Below are 23,671 nucleotides of genomic sequence, written 5' to 3'. Positions count from 1 at the left end.
TCTTGAGCATTGACACAGAAAAACTATAATCTTCCTCAAAAACACTGGTATACAAAAAATATGGCTTTAAATAGTTTGGTAGGTAGATATAACTCATTCTCAGTACTTTCAAGCAAAACTCATCGTTGTTATTATTATTAACAATTGAATTCAAATTTTGCTCTATATGCTCCCAATATTCTCTCGTGCGCTCAGATTTCGCCAAAAGACCTCCTATTGTAGCAATTGATAAAGGAAGTCCTTTACAATTTGCTACAATATTCTTTCCAATTTTCTCAAACAAATGAGGACAACATTCTTTCCCAAACACAGTCTTACAAAACAATCCCCAAGAAATTTCATACCAACTCTATAAAACTCATTCAATTGAGAACTCAAATTTGACATTCTAGTTGTTACAATTATTCGGCTCCTATTATTTCCACTAGGAAAGAAAAAGTGGATCCTATCCCACACCTCGATACTCCACAAATCATCCATTATTATGAGATACCTCCTGCCATATAAAGTTTTGTTTAATTCTTCTCCTAATTGGTTCTCACTCAGATCACTCAATTTTTCATTCTCATTCCTTGAATGCCCTTGTACTTGAATATAAATTTCTCTAAGTTTTTCTCTAACACTGTAACTTTGAGAAATTGAAATCCAAGCACAAATATCAAAATGCTCTTTAACAAGTGCATTTTCAAATAACTCTCTGGCAAGAGTGGCCTTACCAATACCGCTCATCCCCACGATGGGAATTATTTGGCGGTTGCGTTGATCTCCGGTGAGCTTATCCAAAACTTCAAGAAACACCTCATCAAATCCGACCATCACGTTTTCCTTCATAGAGTAAGAAGATGCCAAGGCAGCAACTGGCTTTTGCTGCGGACGAGCTTGGACTGAAATCTTGTTCACCTCTTCCGTTATCAGATTCATTTCTTCTATCACAGTCTGTAGATTATGATAGAAGTCATGATCTTCACCGATAGTGGAATGTTTGCCAATCAGGAACACGATTTGGGATTCGATAATATCCTCAGCTGCATACACTGCATCAGCAATGCGACGCTCCAATGGATCAGCTTCACGGCCATCAACAACAACAGGGGAAATATAAGCATCAAGAAACTCCTGCAAGTAGGTAACAATTTGAGTGAGAGATTCAACTTGCTTTACGTCAATGCAAATGGGAGGGGAAGGATGTTTTTGGAGGGTATCTATGATAATCATAAGAGAAACCAGAGCTCCATAAGCCGCCATGCTTATTAACTCTTTCAGTGAAACAAGACAACCAGAATGGTATGAATACAACCAATTTGTTTGCCAAAAGATTCTGAAGACAAACGATGACGGGTGGGATGAAGAGACTTAATGATAGGTATTAACTTGATATTACTAACACAAAGAACCTGCAAGAGAGAGAAGAATCCTATTTCAAGAGGGATGGGCGCAGTGGCATAGCCAGAAATTTTAAGGTGGGGGCCCAAGCTACCATTAAATTTGTTGATTGTGTTAAGTGCTAAACCCCTAAACCCGACACAGAAACAACTTTTATTGATCACGCGAGCAATATAAAAAGCCATGCATAAGAAATGGATGGTGATAAAATTAATTACCGAATAGATTTTTTAGAGCATAGCACCAATTTTACTTATAATATGATTATGATATATTTACATATTTTTTAGATCAAGATCAAAGAGTTGTGTTCAATTCCAGATTTTTATAATAAAGGATATCTCATTAAAATTGATTTTATTAATATCATTTTAAATATTTATAGAATTGAAGATTTATTTTCAATTCTTAAATTTTAAAAATCATTTTATATGAATACAATTTAAAATGAATTATACAAAATTACTAGTAAAAAAATCAATAAAAGTTTCTAATGTAAGAAAATCCATGAAACATAAATAGATATGAGACAAAATAACTAGAGAAGAAAACAGCATAACTCAGACTAACTGCACCAACATCTAATATGTTAAACGTTGCATGCATATCTTCATTCCCAAAGAATATGTATTTTGGATTTAACACGAATTTTAATGCAAAATTGAAAATATAAGAGAAATGTAGAAAGAAAAAATAATTAAAGTATTGTTAGTGGAAAATGAGTCTCACCTTATTAGAATAAAAGGAGTTTCCAAAATTGAAAAGTGCATATTTTTATGGGACGGACTGAAAAAGAAAGAATGCATATTCTTGTGCGACGGGGGAGTATATAGGAATTATACAAATGGCTGAAGGGCCAAAGGGCCCCCCTTAGCTCCGCCCCTAATGGGGTGGCCGTTTTGTGAAAGGAGAAGAGAAATGTTGTATTTTTTGAATATTATTGGATGTGATATTTACTTCATTTATTTACTAAGCATCTCAAAAAAAAAGTCGTTTATTTTGGTACTTGATATAATAAAGTTGTGTTACGAATATCCAAATGCTTTTTAACAAGTGCATTCTCAAATAGATTTCAGGCAAGAGTGGTCTTACCAATTTCACCCATCCCTGTGAATGGGATGACTTGGCAGTTGGGATGACTTGGCAGTTGAGTTGATCTCCAGTGAGCTTATCCAAAACTTCAAGAAATACATCGTCAAAGCCCACCATCACGTTTTTCTTCGCGGTGGAAGAAGATGTCAACGAGCTAGCACAGGGAACCTCTCTCTGCAGCCGAGTGACAACTACAATCTCCATGGCTTCTTTCCTTATCAGATTCAACTCTTCTATCACTTGTTGAAGTTCATGAAAGAAGTCCTCTTCAATTGTTGCGGTTGCGGTTGCAGTTGCAGTTGTGGTTGGGCTTGCGCATTTACATACACCTCGAAACAAACTAAGATCTTCAATGCTTCTATTCCATTCTAACAAGCTAGCTCGGGCTTCACGGTTTCAGCATCTTCTATTCTTGAGTTGGAATGGAAGAGGAAGTGAGGCCCAACACTACTTTTCCATGCTACATGAAATCCAACACTAAAACATTCCCACTTTAACTTCAAAGTTGGTCGTTGCCAAGCTCTTCAGCTCCTTTTGCTTCTCATAAACTATAGCTCGAACATGAAGGTCTAGTTCGTCTCCGTATAAATCCTCTTGTTCCTCTACTATCTTTTTAGCAGACACTACCGCTGATTCACTACAATAATCCAATAAAACTGATTTTAGCGTTGCTATTTCTCCAACTTCCGATGGGATCTCCTTCAGTCGACCTAAATAACAAAGGCGAACCTTCTGTAGAAGTGGAAAGTGGGAGCTATCCGCCACAATCCAATCTTGTAGACCGTCGCAGGACTGCAACCGTAGAAACTTTAGGCTCAGGAAGTGGCCTTCAACTGTTTCCCACTTGCGTGTTATGAAGCGGCCACCTTTTAATACAAACTTCTCGAGAAGGGGCAATGAACCGATTTTCAGCATCATGTCTTCCAACTCCAACTCCACATCATAGGAGACCACAATACACAACTTCTTGAGGGAGTGTGGGAACATAATCCGCTGCAAATACTCATTACATATATTTTCGATTTCACAACGTAAGTTTTCCAATCTACTTAAACACTGAAGATGGCTGAGACAATTTCCTCCTTTCATTTGATTGACATAGTAGTTGAGATGCAATTTCTTCACATTGTGAATTCTTTTAACCACTTCCTCATTCAAGAATAAATTTTGAACTCCTTTGAGTGTCTCCAGATTCTCCAAGATAACAATGTCATTATCGCTACTTGGAGGACATGTGAGAATCACCTCGCCTTCCTCAAACACGAGATGTCGAAGTTGATGCAATTTCCAAATTTCAGTCGGTACAATAAGAACATTCGAACAATAAATGATCAATGTGTGCAGATTCCAAAGCAGATCAATCGAAGAAGGGAATTTGGACTCGTCATGGATTCTAACAGCAAGATACCGCGAGTTCACCAATTCAAACACATTATCTAGATAATGAACACTATTCCAAGAATTAGAGTTATCATCATATGCTTTAAATGTCCTCAACAATCCAAGATTGTGAGGTAGTCGAACGTCTCCATCCCCCTCTTGAAAATCACATATTAAGGAGCGAGCATGTGACAAAGATCTAAAGACTTCACTCATTATCGACCCTCTGGTCTTAAGAACAACCCGACGTGCGCTATTTATGCGTAGAGGATCATCTCTTAAGACGTGATAATACATTTCTTTTTCAGCCTCTTTCAAACACAAATCTCTCAACAAATCATGAACTTTACAATACTTAATCTTTCCAATAGACCCCAACTTATCAATTAAAATAAGATTTCTATCAACCAACTCCTTAAGGTACTCTTGCGCAATCGTTTCCAAACATTTCCCACTCTGCGGCTTCAAAAAGCCTTCGGAAACCCATAGCTTCTCAAGCATTGATACACGAATTCTTCGATCTTCCTCAAAAACACCCATATACAAAAAACATGGCTTCAAATAGTTTGGCAGATAGAGATAGCTCATCCTTAATACTTTCAAGCAAAATTCATCATTATTGTTAATAACAATTGAATTTAAATTTTGTTCCATACGCTCCCAACATTCTCTTGTGCACTCTGATTTTGCCAAAAGACCTGCAATCGTAGCAATTGATAAAGGAAGCCCTTTACAATCTGCTACAATATTTTTTCCAGTATTCTCCAAATCAAGAGGACAACTTTCTTCTCCAAACACAATCTTACAAAACAATCCCCAACTACTAGCCTGGTCTAGAAATCTCATAGCAACTGTACAAGACTCGTTCAACTGAGAACTCAAGTTTGACAACCTAGTTGTTACGATTATTCGACTTCCAATTTTATAAATAGGAAACCACATTTTTATCTTCTGCCACACATCTACGCTCCACATATCATCCATTACTATAAGATACCTTCTGCCATATAGAAACTTGTACAATTTTTCTCCTAATTCATTCTCACTAAGTTCACTCATGTCACTACTTGAACCTCCACTTGCTTGAATATAAACTTCTCTAAGTATTTCTTTCACATTATAAGTTTGAGAAATTGTAATCCAAGCACGAATATCAAAATGCTCCTTAACAAGTGCATCCTCAAATAGATATTTGGCAAGAGTGGTCTTACCAATTCCGCCCATCCCCGTGATGGGGATGATTTGGCGGTGGAGTCGATCTCCAGTGAGCTTATCCAACACTTCAAGAAAAACTTCTTCAAACCCCACCATCACGTGTTCCTTCACGGTCGAAGAGGATGTCAATTCACCGGTGGGCTTTTGCTGCAAAAGAGCTTCATCTGTAATCGTCTTCACCTCTTTCTCGATGAGATTCATTTCTTCTATCACTTTCTGTAGATCATCATAGAAGTCATGATTTTCAACAAATGTGGATCGATTGTGAATCTGAAGCAGAATTTGGGATTCGATAACATCCTCAGCTGCATAAACTGCATCAGCAATGCGACGCTCCAATGGATCAGCTTCACAGCCATCAGCAACAACTGGGGAAATATAACCATCAAGAAATTCCAGCAAGAAGGTAACATTTTGAGTGAGGGATTCAACTTGCTCTTTGTGGATAGAAATGGGAGGGGAAGGATGTTTATCGATGGTATCGATGATATTCAAAAGAGAAACCAAAGCTCCATAAGCAGCCATGCTTAACACTGCACTAGAACGAAGAGAATCGATCTTCTATTCAAAGAAGAAATAAGAGTACACCTAATGTCTGCACCAATAATTTCTTATCCAATATTTTGAAGCCAAATTCAATTCTGCACCAATTGTTTCAAATCCAATATGCCAGTGGCCCAAGAGATTGACAAGAGATATTTGATCTATCCCATAAATTTCATCCCTATATATTCATGAATGAAAATTCACTTGTATAGGCTTTTTAGCTTTTGAGGTCCATGTCTTATTGGAATAAAATTTAAAAAATGACTAGTTTACATGTTCAGAATATAGTAGCAATGGACTGGAGTTATAAACTTATAAAATAATGTTGAGTCGATTCCATGATAACTCATACAATTTGGTTCGAATTTTAATTTTTTTTTAAAAAAATTGAAGTTGAGTGATACTCCATGTTGATCTTAATCGGGACAGAAATTCTAAATTGGTAAGGACACCATTCCATATATAACTCGAGCATTAATTACTCTACCACTAAAACAAGATATGCCGAAATGTTTCTTCACTTGTTTCGCCACCAATTACTCCCTCCGTCCGCGAATAAGAGTCCCGTTTTTTCATTTTAGTCCGTCCGCGAATAAGAGTTTCGGTTCACTTTTACCATAAATGGTATACTATAGTCCCACCTCCACCTAACTCATTCCACTCACATTTCATTTAAAACTAATATATACAATGGGACCTCTATTCCACTAACTTTTTTCTACCCACTTTTCTGAACATTTCTTAAAACGCGTACTGCCATTGAATGGGACTCCTAATGGCAGACGGACGAAGTATCTTTTTGACTAGCAACAGGAAATAACACCCAAAAATATCTCAACCGTTTTCCTAACTTACCTTTCAATTTTCACCTAACATTGTCCTTTGCTTCAATTGCACAAACAATTCAGCAAATATGCTTCACAACTTGCTATCTAGTACATGTTCACTAAGCCAATCCTCATCCGCATGACCGCATAAATCAGCCATACAAACATTTTAATTAAAATTTAGCAAATTTACAATATTTCTAAGATAAGATAAGAATCAAATAGCGCTGGAAAACAAACAGGCAGAGAGGGTATAATATTACGTTTAAACGCGTAATAAATCATCCATACAGGCATCATATCATCATCATAGACTTTTCAATGTTTCAAACACAAATTTCATCTAGTTTTTACCTATAAAACGCACATTACGATTTACGCAGACTCCTAGAAAACACCATCAAATGGCATTTGGCATGCTTAGAATTTTGCCATTCTTGATCACTAGCAAGCAACACACCTGCAGAAAAGCAAGAGGAAGACATCAACAACAACGTAATAATGGATTCATCAAATTTCTATTGCTGCATATTTAAAGCAAAGATAATTTTTTACGGGGGGCAAAAGCACTAACATGTAGCCTTATTTACAAAAAGGCAGCTTTTAACGCGCCAAGCTGCAGCATTAGATACTCCCTAGTATAGCTGGGACATCATCAAAAGACCAAAGATCCATCGCGCTTGCTCCATCTTGAGCTGTGTCTCCATTAAGGAAGGCTTCGAGTGAGGCTTGCCAGTTGCTCTCTAGATATGGCATCTGAAAGAGCTTCATCTGGGAATCGAATGCTGATAGATCATCAGAGACAGTGTTCCCATCACTGGGTGTGAGATTTTCAGGAATGGTCTTGGTTTTCTTCGCTGGCCCAGCATCCTCAGTAAAGTCAGCCTGTTCACCCTCAAGCACCGTTGACAGCATAGATGATATTTCTGAGGTTTTTACACAGTTTTCACCGCAAGGAAAGTCTGAGCAATCAAGAAGAGAATTGCTTTCCTGGTCAGAGCTGAAGCAAACATTTGATCCGTCAGTAGGAGTAAGTGGTTTTAGATTGTTCCCATCAGCTGTATGATAGGAACCAGTATAGCAGAACTGCTTAATTTGCGGTTTCTCTTCAACGACGCCAAATGAATTGTAGTAGTCATCATTTAACATGTTCATGAAATTCAGACTTTCATCCTCGTTGAGCTGAACTGCCCTCAGGCTTTCCTGAAGAACCTCTTGACGCGAGTTTGCCTTAACAGTACATCTCGAAGCAGCAGGAGGAGCATCTTCAAGGAAATTCACCTTAGCTTTCTTACCCCTGATCCTCCGAGCCTCAGTATCGTAAGCTCTAGCAGCTTCCTCCGCAGTATTAAAAGTACCAAGCCACACACGAACCCCTTTCCTTGGGTCACGGATCTCAGCAGCCCATTTTCCCCAAGGACGTTGTCTAATCCCTCTATACTGATTCGTCCTCTTTCTTTTTGAACACTTTCCATCCTCCTCGTCAGATTCAACGGTGTCTGTATGTTTCACACCTTCATAAAAAGCAACAAGAGACCATAAACATCAAACAAGGAACAACAATTAAGACTATATTTCTATCTTCTTAATTACAGGAACCAACATCAGATGCATAGAATTACACTTAATCACAAGATGCACATATCAGATCCATATGATTACAACAACGACTAAACTAAAAACATATAATTAGAATCCAATAACAGAACAAATAGTACTTGATAGTATCTTTTTGATCTTCTCCAAGGCAAGTGCATATTTGCTTTCTCTCTGATTCAAGTAATTGTTATTCAAATTATACATTTATCCAACATATAAGACCTAAAATATAAACCAATGCACCTTCCTTCATTCAATTCAATCAAAATTGCCAAAGCTAAAACAAACAATGAAAACCAAAAATCCATACCAAAAAACACATCCTAACTATAAAGTTGGGCTACGAACTACTGAACATTTACTAATTTGCCAATAAAAAACACAAAAAGGAAAGTAAGAAAGCAAAAAGGTATTCATAAATTCATTCCAGAAATTGCATGCTGACAAACCTAACAACAAACATCACCACAAATAAAAAAATCAGTCTCACCTTTTGAACCAGAACTCTTCGAAGCGGAGAAAGCGAAGGGCTTCTTCGCGCCAATCTGGTCCTCACCGTCGGAATGATCCTTGAATTCCTGGAAATCAGCCTCGAAGTCGTCCTCCAAATCGAGGATCGGCGCAGATCTCATATGCTTGGAGCGATAGCTGCCGCGATTCTTCTTCCGGTCCAAGCCGGCGACAGCGCTTCCCCATAGCAAATCCGCCGTCAGTCGCGCCGACGACCGGCTCGCCGGCGCCACGAAATCCGAGATTATAGCTCCGCCACACATTGCAGACTACACTACGGTATCTCTTCGATTCGTTGAGCAAATTCCTTGATTTTGCGAATGCAAAATAGGTTTACTTTTTGGGGGGAAATGAAATTCAGAGAGAGAGATGCGTGTGGCTTGTCTTTAGTGGCATTTTATACATGCAAAGAGGCAGGTGAGATATCGAGGTAGTGGCGCGTTCAATTTGACGATTTTAACCCCCGTGAGAAGGCGAAATTACGGGTTTGTAGTTGTTTGACATATATGCCCCTGAGATGAGGAAATAATTTCCTTTATTAAAGCTTAATTGTGTGTAATTTATTTCTTAAACAAAATAAGAAAATGAACACATAGTTAAAAGCAAATGTTCTATCCAAACTAATACTACAAATGAATAACTTTGATTATAAATTTTTAAACTTGATTATTAATATCTCTCTTCCTTAGTAATAGAGTCATTTTGTCATTTTGATACGTTCCATACTAATAAAGTCATTTCCCTTTTTAGTAAAAGTCAGCACATTTTTTCACACCAACTTTATTCTCTTTTACTTTTTCTCTCTTTATCTATTTAACTTTTTAATTTTCCACTTTATTCCCCTTTTACTTAACTCATCTAACACAAATTTTTTTAATCTCCGTGCTAAAAAGAAACGTCTCAATTACTATGAAACGGAAGAGTACTATTTTTTTTAATTATAAATTTTTTTGTAAATAATTTTTTTCGAGTCGGACAATAGAACTGGGAAACAAACCATTACTAGTAAAACATTCTCGATTGTTTTACTGTTTACAATTAATGGAGGTCAGTCATGTCATTTAACATTAAATTCTATTTTTGCTGGTTAAGTTTTTTATTCAAACTGAAAATTATTTGCTGCAGAACATAGACACGAGCTGTCAAATAATTGACAGGAAACTAATGCTGGATTCTTTTAATCCAACTTTATGTTTTATAATATTTGCTGGTTAATAAAAAATTACCATATGGTTATTAAATTATAGATTTTGGCATATTCTTATTATGTTACATGCACTAGTAAGTACTAGTAGTAACTTTCACTCTAGTAGGTTTGAATTTTTCAATCCCCATTCCATTTTATATTTATCAGTTGTTCATTAATTTCATTTAATATTGAAAGTAGAAAGTCTTGAGTTCAAATTCAATTGATTACTCTTATTTCCTCGATTAGATTTTTCTTTAAAAAAATTAAATAAGAAATGTTAAAATTCAAAATCACACGAAGATTCTTAGTGTGACATTTCTTGATAAGTGACTAATTAAAGATTCAATTACATCAATTATTACGACTTTAGACGATGTAAAATTTCCTAAATCTTTTCGAGAAAGAACTAGAAAACAACCGATTCACCTCATTGTAATTATTGCATCTGTGATATAGTGGTTCAATTAAGATTCTATTTGTTATTAAAATATATATTTTCCCATAATAGTAGAGTTTGTACACGTGAGAATACGAATAATTTGTTTAAAATATTAGTAAGTATAATTTAGGTGATTAATTGATTGGAAAAGATGGACGGCTGTCCCAATTAAAATCCAACATCCTTTTAAGTTAAGGGACAAAAACTTATCTAAATTTGTCTCATTTTCAAAAAAGTTTCACACGTCAAGATTCCAAATGATCAGAAAATTACTAAATATAAATATAAATAAATTTGTCTAAACATGTGATGCCCTGAGAGGCTGAGCCTTTTAGACGGTGCTGGATAATTTATTTTATAATTTTAACTCACCACTAATAATAATAACAATAATAATTGTAATTGTATAGGTAACAATTAACATCCTTATAAATGTGTGCGAAATACAATTCCACCGGATAAAATATAACAAGAAGGTGATATATATTGGTTTATTGTAGCAATATTTTTGGACCACAACTATGAATTATGATCAAAACGTCATTTGCTTTTGCATTTTTTATGATCAAAAGAGGGCAAGTTGTGAGGTAGCCTCCATCAACTTGCAACAATGAAAGAAATAATTAAATTACGCTTCAATTGTTTAGCTGCAACTGGTTGAAGTAGTGCAATAATTAAAATTTGTTAATCCCCATTCTTCGCCGAGAAGATATACTCCACTTTTTATTGGTTCGGCCTGAAAATATATTCTATCGTTACTGTTTATGAATTTTTGACAAAGTTTGTTCAATCACATGAATTATTTCATTCATAAAAGTCGTATTTAAGCTTCATGATTTTTCAGGCAACAAATCATTGAAGGCTGTATAATTTAGATAAAAAAAATTGACCTATATATTGCCAAAAAAATAAAAAATAAAACATTTAATCTAAATATGTACTACCTACTTGAAAAATTATAATATTTAACAAGACAAATAATCAGAAAAATTATAGTTTTTCTATTGAGGGATAACCGCAAGTAAATTGGAACTTCGAAGTTAATCAGTTAGTACTCCCTCCGTCCCTGAAAATTTGTCACTTATTTCCTTTTTCGTCCGTCCCTAAAAATTTATCACCTTTCACTTTTATCATTTTTTGTAGTAGACCTCACATTTCACTAACTCATTTCCTCTCACATTTTATTTTAAAACTAATATATAAAAGTAGGGTTCACATGCCACTAACTTTTTTAACTCACTTTCTATTACATTTCTTAAAATCCGTGCCCGGTCAAATGGTGTCAAATTTTAAAGGATGGATGAAAGTAGTATTTTTTAAAATGGCGGAACGAATTAGAATTTGTCCAATTTTAGAGGGTTGTCATAATTTTGTTTTATTTACTATGGCCCAAACGATTGTCGCTTAGCCCCATTTTCTTTATGGGCAAAAAATGTATGGGCCTAATCCATTTGACTGGGCTTTTATAAACGGGCCAATTAACCATGCCTTGAGTTGATTTGACAGTTATCTGAATTTTATGTTTTTGTCTACTTATAAATTTCGTGAATAAATGGTGTAATTTGTACATCGGTTAAAATTCAGTCAGGATCACCTATTGGCTTTTTCTACGCCATTCTCTACTTCACTCCTCATATATATGAGTAATGGTCCCATCATCATATTTTATGTTTGTCATGGGTGGAATAGGAGATGGTGTAGGAAAAGCCGTAGGTGATCCTCACTGATTAAAATTTGTGTTAGAAGAGCATAATTTTCTGTCGGCAGAAGGTATAGCGGAGTGGATCTCCTAATCCATGTTTCTTACACCAATCCTAATACACACTCACAACTTAATAAAATAATTCCACTATCACTTAACCATCACTTACATGTATAAGACTATTTTATTAAGTTGTGAGAGGTGTATTAGGAATGGTGTAAAATAAATGGATTATGAGATAGTGGATGATGATGTATGCATTTCCAATCATAAACAGCTCCTATACAAATTCAGCCAAAACTTTCATATTTACTGTGAATTTTAAAAATAAAAATATTTTATATATAATCCAAGCAACATAATTTCCGCAATGTAGAGTCGTTTTCGACGTTCAAAAAACCTAAAATTCCAAAGAACTAATTAATTAATCACAAAAGATAATGAAAATTTACCATCAGTTGTTAAGAAATACTACTACAACTAACCTACTTTCCATCTCCATAATTTCATAAACAAGAGGACCATGAATCATGATCGCTTTTATATAATCATATACACCACCACCAACATTCCCCTTCTTTTTTTACAATACCATTTTTTCATTCCTAAACATGCTAAATCCTCTTAGCATCTTCACCACTTCTCTATCAACCTACATTAAAACACCTCACATTGATGATCATCATCTAAACCTCCATTCAATTCAAGAATCATGATCAAAGGGGTTGCTGCAGTGTCACCACCACGGCGCTCGTCACGTTCCTCTTCCCGTCCGACCACGTGATCGAGCCACTCCTCACCACCGAGCTCCCCGGAGACAGCTCCACCGCCTCCGTCCGCACCCTCACTAGAAAATTCAGCTTCTGCCCCACCCGCCGGAAAACCAACCTCTCCGGCTCCACCGTCACCGCCACATCCACCGGAGGCCGGATTCTCACCGTGTAGACGGAATCCGAATCTCCCACATTCGTCACCGTCCTAATAAAATGCGTAGACAGATTCCGCTTCCCATATTGCTGAAACACTGCGGCCAATGTGGGATAGTTCAAATTCCCAATGTGGCCGGCGTGCCTCGCGCCGGCGCAATCCGCCACCTTCCTCGTGATGATCCGAATGTTCGCCGCCGTGTAGTTCGAATTGCAGAGGAAATCGACGTAGTCGAGGGACGAGATGTCGTAGACGAGGCCGGGATCCATGGCCTTTTGCGGGTGGACGTGGCCGGCGCCATAGTCCATCACGGTGGAGACGTTGCCGGTGGATTCGTCCAGCATTGTCTCCCCGCGGCTGTCGTGGCTGTACGCCGTCGTCATCAAGGCCGACTTGATGGCGGCGGGGCTCCAATCCGGGTGGGCCGCCTTCAGCAGGGCGGCCAGCCCGGACACGTGGGGGCACGCCATGGACGTCCCCGAGAGTATGTTGAACTCGGTCCGCCGCTCGTCCGAGGTGACCCCGCTCGGCCCGACATTCGCGGGCCAGGCCGCGAGGATGTTGAGGCCCGGGGCGATCAAATCCGGCTTCAGGATATCTGGAGTCTCCGGATTCGGGCCCCGGGCCGAGAACGCGGCCACGACCGGGGCCGGAGCTACGTTGAGCCGCGTTCCGAGGAATAGGATCGTGGCCTCCGCCGGAGAGTTCGATTTCTCGGCGGATTGGATGTATTTTCTGATTTCATCACCCTCAGCCGCGCCAACCGCCGTCGCCGGTAACAAGTGGCAATCCGCCACCAAACCCTCACCGTCGAAAACTCCGTTAGCGATAATCATACCAACGCCGCCGGCTTTCTTCACTACTTCCCCTTTTGCCGGTCTCGAATTGATTCCTCTGTCGCATAACACGATTTTCCCAGTCACCAAATTAGGATCTAAAGAGCCATCCAAACAGAGGGAAGACGAATACCCATCGCTACCTTCGCCCCCGGCGTAGATTAGCGGGTAGAGCTTATCGTGCGCCAGCGCCGGACCGCCGTAAATACTCACGCCGGAAATCTCCCTTCCGTCACCGAGCTTAACATTCGCCGGAAAATCGCGGTCGATCGTCCCCGCGCCGACGGTTGTCATCCACGGCGCGACGTTAGTGACCGTCAATCCGCCGGGGCCACCGTTTCCGGCGGAGGCGGAGACGAAGACACCGGCGTCCGAGGCGCTGAAAGCGCCGATCGCTATCGCGTCGAGATAGTACGGCACCACCACTCCGCCGACGCTGAGAGAGATCACGTCGACGCCGTCGGCGACGGCGGCGTCGAACGCCGCGAGGATGTCGGAATCGTAGCAGCCGGCGTTCCAGCAGACTTTATACGCGGCGAGGCGCGCCTTCGGCGCCATCCCCGCGGCGACGCCGCGGGCGTAGCCGAGAGTCGACGCCGGAAAAACGTACCTCCCGGCGGCGATTGAAGCCGTGTGAGTGCCGTGTCCGTCTGAATCTCTCGGAGATCGAAGCTCCGTCGATTCGTTCATTTTTCCGTTGCTCGCTTCATAACCAGCGCAGAAATACCTAGCTCCGATCAATTTCCGATTACACACATCCGCCGGAAAATTCTCAGCGGCGACACACTCTCCTCTCCACTTCGCCGGCGGAGGACCTAAATCCCGATCATTGAAGCTCTCTCTCTCCGGCCAGATCCCCGTATCGATAACTCCAATGACGAGATCCGACCCGAAATCGGACTCCTTCAACAACCCCGCGCTATCTCCCGTTTTCAATCCTAGAAATTCCGGCGAACGAGTGGTGTGCAAGTGCCTCACCTGCTCCGGCAGCACCGCCATCACTCCAGGCAAATTCCGCACCTTCTCCACCTCAATCGCCGACAGCTCCGCTGCGAATCCGTGGAAAACGTTGTCGTACGAGTGAATCAGCCGTCCAGATGGCGCATCGGCGGAATCGGACGCGGTGGCGACGGATCTCAGCGTCGATTCGTACCAATTGCTGTGAGTGAGGTACACCGAGGGTTTGGCGTCGCGCTCGACGCGAACGATGAAGGTTTTCCGAGGATTGAGCGCGGAGGAGGCGGTGAGAAGGAAGGGGATTAAGAGAGAGAATGTGGAGAGGAGGGGAGAAATCGCCATTGGAGGTCCAGATTCATTCATGCAGTTTCAGTAGTGTGTGAGTATTTAAGGTGTGAGCTGGATTAATGATGGTGATATTGATGAACGGCTGAGATTCATAGTTAGGATTTGATTTATTTAGTTACTTTGGTTGCTAGATTAAAGAGACGAAAAGGTCGCTTTGAAATAGTTAGGGTTAATTAAACCATTATTTGAATCGAATATTACTATATGATAGCACCTTAATACTAGGGATTATTGTTATTTGTGAAGAAATTATATACTATATGATCATTATTTAATATGTAATCAAGTACTACTCTATTTAGAAATAATATTCAAAGATTTTAATTTGGACAAGTTACTAAAAGATATCATTTCTCAGGGATGTGATTAAAAGAAAACTCTAAATATTATACAAACTTAAAACTATGATCTGCAAAAAAAAAACATTAAGAGGATAATGTCAACAGAATTTTAACGGTAGTCAATAATTGATGTTGTATTGATATTATGTTGATAATGTGTTCACATTAAAATTTTGAAATTTTATATTATATTAATATTATATTGAAACAGTGTTGAAACTGTATTGAAAAATTTTGAGTTTATACAATGTATATGTTTGCAATTACTACCCTCTCATGCTCTATGTTATCATTTTTTCACAACTTTTTTCAAATTGTTTAGGTAGAATGAGTTTAGTTAAATTGGAGTATATTCTAGCTAGTATAGCTCATAAAGTGATCTAATAATTATTAATTGAATGCAGTGATGCTTCCTTATCCAATAATAGATTTATGGGGAACAAACAATTAGATTTGACGGTTAAGTAGGTCACAATCAATTTATTTGCTAAATGAGGCTGTAACATAAATCTATTGCTAAATCCCATAAGTATAAATTTAGTAAATTGACGGTGACGGGCATCTATTTTGCATTGCTAAATAAGTAACCTAGATATCGGTGAGGTCCAATCTTGTTATTGTTAATTGTTTTTTCTATATTCACATCAACCTTAAGGCGAGTGTTTATTGCAAATATAATAAGGTATTTATGAAATTGATAATAGACAAAATAAAATACTGAAGCTAATTGAATGTCACGTGTGTGCTGCAATTGTTGTTGAGTGCAACAAAACACACTCGTTTTGTCGTTTTATTCCAGTTGTAAAAAGTATAGTCCTTTAAGATATTAACTTCCTCCCCACTTACCAAAAGCAATTATTAATAATAATAATAATATACATTTCTTTTATTCTTATGTTACCTATTATTGAACAGATGCCTCTACTTATAATATTGCTTGGCTGCATGGAATGTCGTGTAAATAAATACATATATCATATATGGGGGGGGCCTGCCGAATAAAATGTGTGTGCGTGGGTTGGGGGTATATATAATATTTTGAATAAAGAATTTGTTACTGTATTACTTTATTTTTATAGTGGGATTTAAAAATTAAAGTCTTGATATAACATAGTGTGACTTAGAGGTGTGATATTATGCTCTCGTAAATGCAATATATTAAAATATTAACATAATAATATTGAAATATCAACATAAATTTAGTTAATATTAAAATATACCGTGTAACATTAATATTTAAAATATTAATATAAATTTATATTGATATTTTAATGTGACAATATTGATATTCAAATACAATACGATTGAGTTAGCAAATTTTCAATTTATGAAATATGGGACTTACACGTTCTCAGTTTATGTATAGATGGATTGACAACAGAAACTTTACAATGATGACTCCCTTAAAAAGTGGAGTTTATCTAAATAAATAATTAATTATGTCAAATTTAAACAATTGAAAAGCTAACGGGTTCAACATACTACTACTACTACAAACCAATAGTGATACGAAACATAGAGTTCAAAGAATCAAATTAAACAAAAACCAAAAGTTAATCATATTTTCTTCTACCCATAAAAATAATTTTCGTTTTCTACTTTAATATGTCCCACAAAAATGCCTCTCTATTTTGGCCAATCTTTTACTATCTCTTACTATCACTATATAGGATGAGCCTCATTCTCCAATCTTCACTACTTTAATCACCTTTTATTTCTACATCTCTTCTATTTTATTACTAGTTCTGCATTAAAACTCATGCATACTCAAATCCCTACTTTTTATGAAATAGAGCTTTACAATTAGTAAATTACCCATAAAATTATATTTAAAAGGTATATCAAAGTACATATATACAATAAAAATGAAACCGAGAAAGGACATTTGAGGCATCTATCAAGTGACATTTTTCATAAAAACTACAAGAGCTACAAAATGTCTTGCCTCAGATACCATATAATTACACATTAAGCAACTAATTTGGCTATTATATCCAATTAGCCCCAACAAATCCCTCTTTTGGGACATTTCCTACCACCTACAATTCTTCCACAAATTACATTTTCCTCCCCATATGTATTCAATATTTCGCCTCTCGCCTCCTCCGTAAAATGAGGGGAAAAAGAATACCTTTCCTCCACACTAAATAGCGTCAAAATGTAATAACCCAAAATATGAGGGGCCATAAAGAATTATGAAAAACTCAAGAATATCCATTTCCTGATTTCATCTTTTTCTTGTAACTAGTAACACTGCATTGTGGGCATATGTATTCCAGCCCATCTGTCTTGGCATAATCCTGCAAATATTCAAGAAATTGTGGTTTTCAGCCATGGAAATAATCAAATAATGGCTCAACAAGTTAACAGTAGTTGTGGATTTGAGGTGTTACTTTGAAGGCCCCCAAACCGGGCCGTCGGTCGCAGCCAAAATGGGCCCACTCCCCGCACAAACCGCAGTTGACCCAGTCTCCGGGCGCGCTACTGGTGAATGTTCAAAAACGCCGACCATTAGTGATCAACTCAAGGGGTAAACATAAACTATTAGCTTCGTGCTGAAGCGTGTGTGCAGCAGATCGCTATGTTCAAGAAAAGAGAACTCGTTTTCAAAGCATCGAGCTTCGGTGATCGACTCAAAGGCCAAAATAGAGCATAGTAGTGTGTTGCAAGCACGTATGTGAGTGTGCAGCAGAGCATAATATTCAAGAAACGAGTAAATTTTAGAAAAACATCGAGCTTTAGCTATCGACTCAAGGGCTACAAAAATCCGTAGTAGGCGTGTGTATGTATCTGTGCGAACGTGCAAAATCAAGATAAGAGAAAAGAGGGATTGCGGAAGAACCTGCGGCATAATAAGCAGCACTCGCCATCGACATCATCGTGAGCCAATTCGTATTCTAGAAGGTAAGTTTCATAGTGCCTTTTGAGCGTATTTCCCACGCCCTGGTTCAAGAAACGTACGTATATTAAGTTTAAGCAGGATTAAAATGCGTAAGCGTAACAAGTTTCAAAATTAAGAAATCAAGTTTTGGGGCATTACGGTCATTCTGTTGGTAACCGTGTGATTGCGCATCTTTGAAAAAACCTGTCCTTTCCAGTTAATGCCGTTTCCGACGTGAAAACCCCCTCGTGTGACAACCTGATCATGATCGTAAAACCATCATCAAACTATGTTACTAAAATGATATTATTTCGATCCTTCAAGAAGCATTACTAGGAGTCTAGGAGAAGTCTTACTTCCCGGTAGAGGTTAAATAGATCGAGACGCTTTGCATTTAGTATGGCATCTGGGAACTCGGCAAGGCCCCCTTGAGGGATGAGACGATTATGCCCTCGAAGGATGAGGAATTGCATCACATCCTTGAGAAATTCCTCCTTCACGAAACGAGAAGCAGAAAGATGAGAACTTTGAAAATCAAAACAGAAACAAATGGAAATATTTAGATTGAAGAACAATATACCTCGGAGCACACGTGCAACGGGCTTCTCCCACAACCATGCTTCTTTAGAGGGAGAGGATTTAAGGATATGACCTGCTTAGCTAATGAAGCCGAACTTGATTTCCGATGGGAGGGTGGAGTTATCCCAGCATTATGTTTTGCCGGAGGAGGAGGCAAGTTAGCCTTCACAGGGCCTCCATCGTGCCCATCTGCCACCGAAATTCTAGAAAACGGAAGCATCTTTTGGTGACGAACGTGAGGGATGGGTCTTAAGGCAGCTATCTTGATTCTTCGTCTATGGGTCATACTTGGCAAACTGACTCCGTTCGATGGCATAAGTTCGTTCTCTTCTTTTTTAATGTAGGTCCGGCTTCCTGCAGCTAAACCGTTTAAACCGCTGGTGGTAATTTCCTGGCAAATTGAAGGCCTCTTTCGACTAGGAGGAGGTGGCCTTAACCAGGATGGAGGGCTGCTGATTTTTAGATTATTCGAGAATCCATTCTTCCCCTGCATTGAACAGAAAAACAGCAGACGTTCTGCATCTTCTTTCTCGAATGAAGCTACAGCCAATCCCTGGATGCTGGCGATTCCGAGGGCCACAAAATTACGGTACGAAATATCAGGTGCTAGTTGCCTCAAAACCTAAAGTCAAAACCATGAAGCACTTAGGAAAATAGAAACATAATTTTTTTTTCGATAAATCACATGGTCATACTAACGAATTTAAAGGGGTGATGCATAAAAAAATGGGTGCAACGGCCATATAAAATGGTTCAGTAAGAGAAATGAAAAATTAGTACCTGTGAAGCCCAACTCGGGACCTTCATACAGACTTCGAATACTGCTGCTCCACACGCTACTGAGACAGACCTTCGAGGTTCGGATGTGGGCGGCTTGTTTTCATCAGAATTTGGCGGTGCGTGGACCAGCTCGCTTTTGTCAATGATTTCACTCTTTATATGATTCTCCAACAGCTGTAAGAATTGGTTGAGTAATTCAGCCAAATTACAGAAATAATAAAGAGAAAAAACCGTAAAGCCAATATTGGAAAAGTTTTAACGCATCACCTGATCATCAAAGCATGTTTGAGCACTTCCCGATACCAAAAGAGAAATGTGGGCTGAACTACTGGTTGATAAATCACATCGCATTGTCACTACACCCCGAGAAAACGTGCCAGCTTGGAGGGGTGGAGGTAGAGCACTGGAAAATGATACAGGCAGGTCAAGTTTCCGACGTATATCAATAAACGAGGAAAACAGTACCAACAACATGAAAATTGCAAACAAACTTACCTAACCCGATTGTGAAGTTTGCTCCCTCGCATCTGAATTAGCACAGGTAACAAAAGTTAACCAAATGAGCACTCAAACAGATCATCATCTAAAGAATGAAATTAGCAATAACCAAAGATTAGTTTTTTTTCATTAATTTTCTGAAGGGTGGTGGTGCTTACTTCGATACTGAGGAGGGCATTCAAACCATCCTCCAACGGACTCAACAAACGAGAATCCTGAAAATAGTAATCAATTAGGTCCAAGTTTTCCTTGTCTTTTTCAAAACGAAACATTAAATACATTGGAATTTTTAGTTTACGCCATTACCAAGGAACTAGCCACTCCACAGATGAGGAATCTCATGTTCACATCATCGTCGTATATCTTTATTGCAGGAAGGGAGCCAGACGTGCTTTCTTCATCTTCCCCAGCATCCTCAATCTCGGGAACGTCGACAGTGATCCTAGGAGGTTCCCCAAAAAGATTAGGGCCCACCTCATCATCGACTTTCTCGCCGTCAGGGAGGACACAATTATTTCGAAGACAGTAAAGCCGAAATGAGGCATCGGCTAGTTGGAAAGCATCCCATGTATGACACGATGAGCTACAGTAGATAACATAAAAGGCACCAGGTTAAGATTTTAGCAATTTAAATTGAGACATGGACACAACAATATACGGAGGACTGCAATGTTTGTCACACGAGTAAGTGAAAGCAACCGTATTTGTTAAATTAATCAGTAAGTAATATAATTACCTTTGTATTACAGATAATAGAGCATTACGAAAATGGCTAGCCGCATAGCATGAAAATGAGTTCTTCCAGTATATTACGTAAGGAATACCCTGCACAGATGAAGACGGTGAGCCGGAAGCAAAATCTGCATACGAATTTCTTTTCTTGTCAAAAATTGCTAGCATTTTCGACAACCAAAATTACTCCTCTTTGCTTACCTTCGAATGAAGAGACTTGGCCAACTTTTCACCATCTGGAACCTCCAAATAAACCTTCAAAAAAGCGTTTACTTCCAATCAGACTTAATATGAGCATTAGAGATATGAAAGTAAAAACTTTAAGCCAAGATATTTCAAAGTTACTTTCCCACTAATGCTCGTGTTACTAAGGAGAAACTGGAAATCAACCACCGACACTCTTTTCTCAAGTTGACATCAAATTTAATGCATGTTCCTCTTCATCTCTATATAAACTAAACTACTCGTTGTTCATATATTAAAGAAAAAAAAACTTCTATATAGTGGCAACCAAGAACCAATCCAAAAGCTAATAGCAAATATAACGACAACTTGGTGGAGAAAGAAAAAACATACAGTAGTCGGAATTGTGGAGCTAAAAAGTCCGGAAACAGCCTCGGGAGAGGACAGCTCTACCCCTCCCAAAGAGAATGACCCAACTTCCTCATTTTCCAACTGTTTCCCTTGCAAGTAAACAAGATTCGGCTGCAACGAATCAAGAGATTTGCGGAACTCATCTGGTGTCGGATTCTTCAGCGTTTGGACCTGACAATGCCAACATAACCGATGTAAAAACTGCAGCAAACAACATCAGGTTCGACTTAGACGAGCTAATAAGCATCATTTATGCACCTCTAAACGTCCTGAAGATGCAATTTCAGGGAAGGGGAACCTCCTCTTCTCCTCCGAAACATCTTGATTCCGCTTGCTCTCTGCTGGTTCCGAACACAAGACCGCGAGAAGATTGCAAGTGTGTTTCAGAGCTCCTTGGGTGTGGAACATATCCAAATCACTGGTTTTTACTCGAGAAGGGCAGGAAACTTATCCAAATTTACTTATCTCTCACAAAATCCACTTATCATCCACTTTAAAAACCACATTCAAGCATCATTGCAGCAGCATGATGAACGAACTTCACTTGAACTAGCACCAAAATTCACAACTTATTTCCACACAATTAACACAGAAAAATCGAGGCCTGATCTGCAGATAAATTAACTGAATCAAAATCAAATAAATTTCTACAGAATCAGAAATCATAACTTACAAAAATCACACAAGAATTACTTAACACTTCAATCTCCCAACTTATGAATAATACCCAAAATCAGCTGAAACAGAAACAAAAAGACATTGAAGATTTCGAAAACCCAGATGATAAAACAAACAAACTCACCGACCCAGATGGAGAAATCAACAAAGATCGCCGCTTTCAAACCAAAACAAATCTCCTATCGCATACAGAGGGAAGAAAAAATAGGTAACCCTAATGCGACTGCCTTTTTAATAATTCAACCCCGATAAAAATCAAACCATAAAAGAATAGGAAAAGGGGAAAATAAAAAAGAAAAATCGTGTGTTTCAAGAATCTTTATCAATTGATCTTCGAAACAAGTGATGCTAAATCATCTCCATCTAAAAAAAATTGGGGAAATCTTTAATCTTTATTATAATGTGGCAATAAACTAAATTCTTTTCATAATGATCTGTTAAAACTTCAATTCTGATTTTGTTAACTTGAATTCATCTGCTATTAAAATTAGGTAAGTTAATTTTGCAGTAATCATTTACTTGGCAATTTTTATTTTTTTTGGATTATCAAAGTCAAACTACATTTCAATTTTCGTCCCAAATCGTAAGGTGTGTTTTTGCACTGTTTTCATTCATTCCCATTTAGCTAGGATTGATTGAATTATAATTGGAATAAAATTGAGGGAATATTGAATGAAATTTCTGGGTGCTTTGGAAGAATACTGAGTGTTGTATTGTAGTCATCTTCTCTCTCTTTTCCTTCAATTTTGCTTTATATTTTTAATTATTTTGGTAATTTCATTTTATAAATCATATGAACATCAAATGCTGAAATGCATAATTGGCATATTGCATTCAATAAACAAATTAAAGTGAACATTAAAGAGGAATTTTTTAATAGTAGTGTATGATATTCTTGTTCATCTGGTCATCTCCCACCATCAAAACTAGAGTGTTTTTTTGAAGTAGTGTCTTGAGATATTAAAATGCTAGTAAATTCTTATTTTTTGAAAATATTTTCATTTTTGCACAATAATAATAATTTCAATTACTTTACAAATGTGAATTTTGTAAATATATATATATTTACTCATATGAATAGAGTAGAGGTAGATGATAAATTGTAATATGTGACAGAGTTATACAAATAATTTCATCTTTCTATTTTGACTTTAAAAAATTGGCTTGAGACTTGAGTGCATATATGATTACAATAACCTACCACAATGGCTGTTCGAAGATGAATAATTATAGCATTAATTATAAATCGCTCTTTTTTTATGTTGATGAATTAATATTATCAGCAACTTTCAAAACCTCCTACAATTATTACTCCCTCCGTCCCATTAAAGATGACTCACTTTTCTTTTTGATTTGTCCCAATCAAGATGATCCATTACTTCTGTATTCCCTCTCTTACTTTACTCTTTCCTCTTACCACACAAAATATAAGTACATAAAATCTCGTGCCGCCCAAGGAATGGATCATTTTCCTTGGGACGGAGGGAGTACTACTATTTACTAGTAGTAGTACTTTTTATTTACAGCTGGGTTTAGATAAAAGAGCAAAAGATGGTTTTGAACTTTGATAACATATACTTATGTTTTATTTTTGTTGAGCATAATAACATGATGATACGTGTTATGAAATATATTGAG

At 37.9% G+C, this 23,671-nt stretch overlaps 4 protein-coding genes and 1 pseudogene across 6 annotated transcripts; all 5 read right to left on the bottom strand.

The window, feature by feature from the left end:
- Window positions 1-225: 225 nt before the first annotated feature.
- On the bottom strand, window positions 226-2,679 carry LOC125204223 (putative late blight resistance protein homolog R1A-4). The gene is made up of 2 exons (XM_048102817.2): window positions 2,476-2,679; window positions 226-1,116 (listed from the first exon to the last, which is right to left on the bottom strand). Exons 1-2 carry the CDS (start codon window positions 2,677-2,679, stop codon window positions 253-255), a joined length of 1,068 nt encoding a protein of 355 aa, XP_047958774.2. The 3' UTR covers window positions 226-252.
- Window positions 2,680-2,952: 273 nt separating this feature from the next.
- LOC125204710 (putative late blight resistance protein homolog R1A-10) lies at window positions 2,953-5,749 on the bottom strand. The gene has a single exon (XM_089061810.1). It carries the CDS (start codon window positions 5,593-5,595, stop codon window positions 2,953-2,955), a length of 2,643 nt encoding a protein of 880 aa, XP_088917936.1. The 5' UTR covers window positions 5,596-5,749.
- Window positions 5,750-6,671: 922 nt separating this feature from the next.
- On the bottom strand, window positions 6,672-8,932 carry LOC125200181 (ethylene-responsive transcription factor RAP2-2-like). The gene is made up of 3 exons (XM_048097912.2): window positions 8,533-8,932; window positions 7,018-7,957; window positions 6,672-6,903 (listed from the first exon to the last, which is right to left on the bottom strand). The coding sequence occupies exons 1-2, from the start codon at window positions 8,813-8,815 to the stop codon at window positions 7,068-7,070; spliced, it is 1,173 nt and encodes a 390-aa protein (XP_047953869.1). The 5' UTR covers window positions 8,816-8,932; the 3' UTR covers window positions 6,672-6,903; window positions 7,018-7,067.
- A 3,454-nt stretch (window positions 8,933-12,386) lies between these two features.
- On the bottom strand, window positions 12,387-14,965 carry LOC125207272 (subtilisin-like protease SBT1.5 pseudogene; annotated as a pseudogene).
- A 2,129-nt stretch (window positions 14,966-17,094) lies between these two features.
- On the bottom strand, window positions 17,095-22,527 carry LOC125207353 (AT-rich interactive domain-containing protein 4-like). 3 transcript variants are annotated; one of them, XM_048106653.2, is made up of 16 exons: window positions 22,158-22,527; window positions 21,614-21,979; window positions 21,338-21,526; window positions 20,963-21,016; window positions 20,766-20,854; window positions 20,336-20,612; window positions 20,188-20,244; window positions 20,027-20,058; window positions 19,799-19,934; window positions 19,532-19,705; window positions 18,753-19,373; window positions 18,529-18,666; window positions 18,332-18,430; window positions 18,134-18,234; window positions 17,685-17,775; window positions 17,095-17,591 (listed from the first exon to the last, which is right to left on the bottom strand). In XM_048106653.2, the coding sequence occupies exons 2-16, from the start codon at window positions 21,761-21,763 to the stop codon at window positions 17,496-17,498; spliced, it is 2,304 nt and encodes a 767-aa protein (XP_047962610.1). In that variant the 5' UTR covers window positions 21,764-21,979; window positions 22,158-22,527; the 3' UTR covers window positions 17,095-17,495. The 3 variants fall into 3 exon arrangements, with proteins under 3 accessions (XP_047962610.1, XP_047962607.1, XP_047962608.1); XM_048106650.2 differs by having other exon boundaries at window positions 21,614-21,964; XM_048106651.2 differs by having other exon boundaries at window positions 21,614-21,959.
- Window positions 22,528-23,671: the final 1,144 nt, after the last annotated feature.

Source organism: Salvia hispanica, chromosome 6, assembly GCF_029641045.1.
Source record: "Salvia hispanica isolate PSC_SH4W2 chromosome 6, Shi_PSC_v1, whole genome shotgun sequence".
Taxonomy (NCBI): Eukaryota; Viridiplantae; Streptophyta; class Magnoliopsida; order Lamiales; family Lamiaceae; genus Salvia; species Salvia hispanica.
The sequence above is the reverse complement of the archived record's forward strand: the minus strand, read 5'-3'. Positions and strand labels throughout refer to the sequence as shown.

What these genes read in the sequence shown, in the direction of transcription:
- LOC125204710 (XM_089061810.1), bottom strand. Translation starts at nt 5,595, where the DNA reads ATGGCTGCTTATGGAGCTTTGGTTTCTCTTTTGAATATCATCGATACC.
- LOC125204223 (XM_048102817.2), bottom strand. Translation starts at nt 2,679, where the DNA reads ATGGAGATTGTAGTTGTCACTCGGCTGCAGAGAGAGGTTCCCTGTGCT. An exon ending in CACAGGGATGGGTGAAATTG is followed by an intron (nt 1,117 to 2,475) that starts GTAAGACCACTC and finishes ACCTACTTGCAG; the next exon opens with GAGTTTCTTGATGCTTATAT.
- LOC125207353 (XM_048106653.2), bottom strand. Translation starts at nt 21,763, where the DNA reads ATGTTCCACACCCAAGGAGCTCTGAAACACACTTGCAATCTTCTCGCG. An exon ending in ATGCCCTCCTCAGTATCGAA is followed by an intron (nt 20,059 to 20,187) that starts GTAAGCACCACC and finishes GTGCTAATTCAG; the next exon opens with ATGCGAGGGAGCAAACTTCA. An exon ending in AAACTTCACAATCGGGTTAG is followed by an intron (nt 19,935 to 20,026) that starts GTAAGTTTGTTT and finishes ATCATTTTCCAG; the next exon opens with TGCTCTACCTCCACCCCTCC.
- LOC125200181 (XM_048097912.2), bottom strand. Translation starts at nt 8,815, where the DNA reads ATGTGTGGCGGAGCTATAATCTCGGATTTCGTGGCGCCGGCGAGCCGG. An exon ending in GAAGAGTTCTGGTTCAAAAG is followed by an intron (nt 7,958 to 8,532) that starts GTGAGACTGATT and finishes CTTTTTATGAAG; the next exon opens with GTGTGAAACATACAGACACC.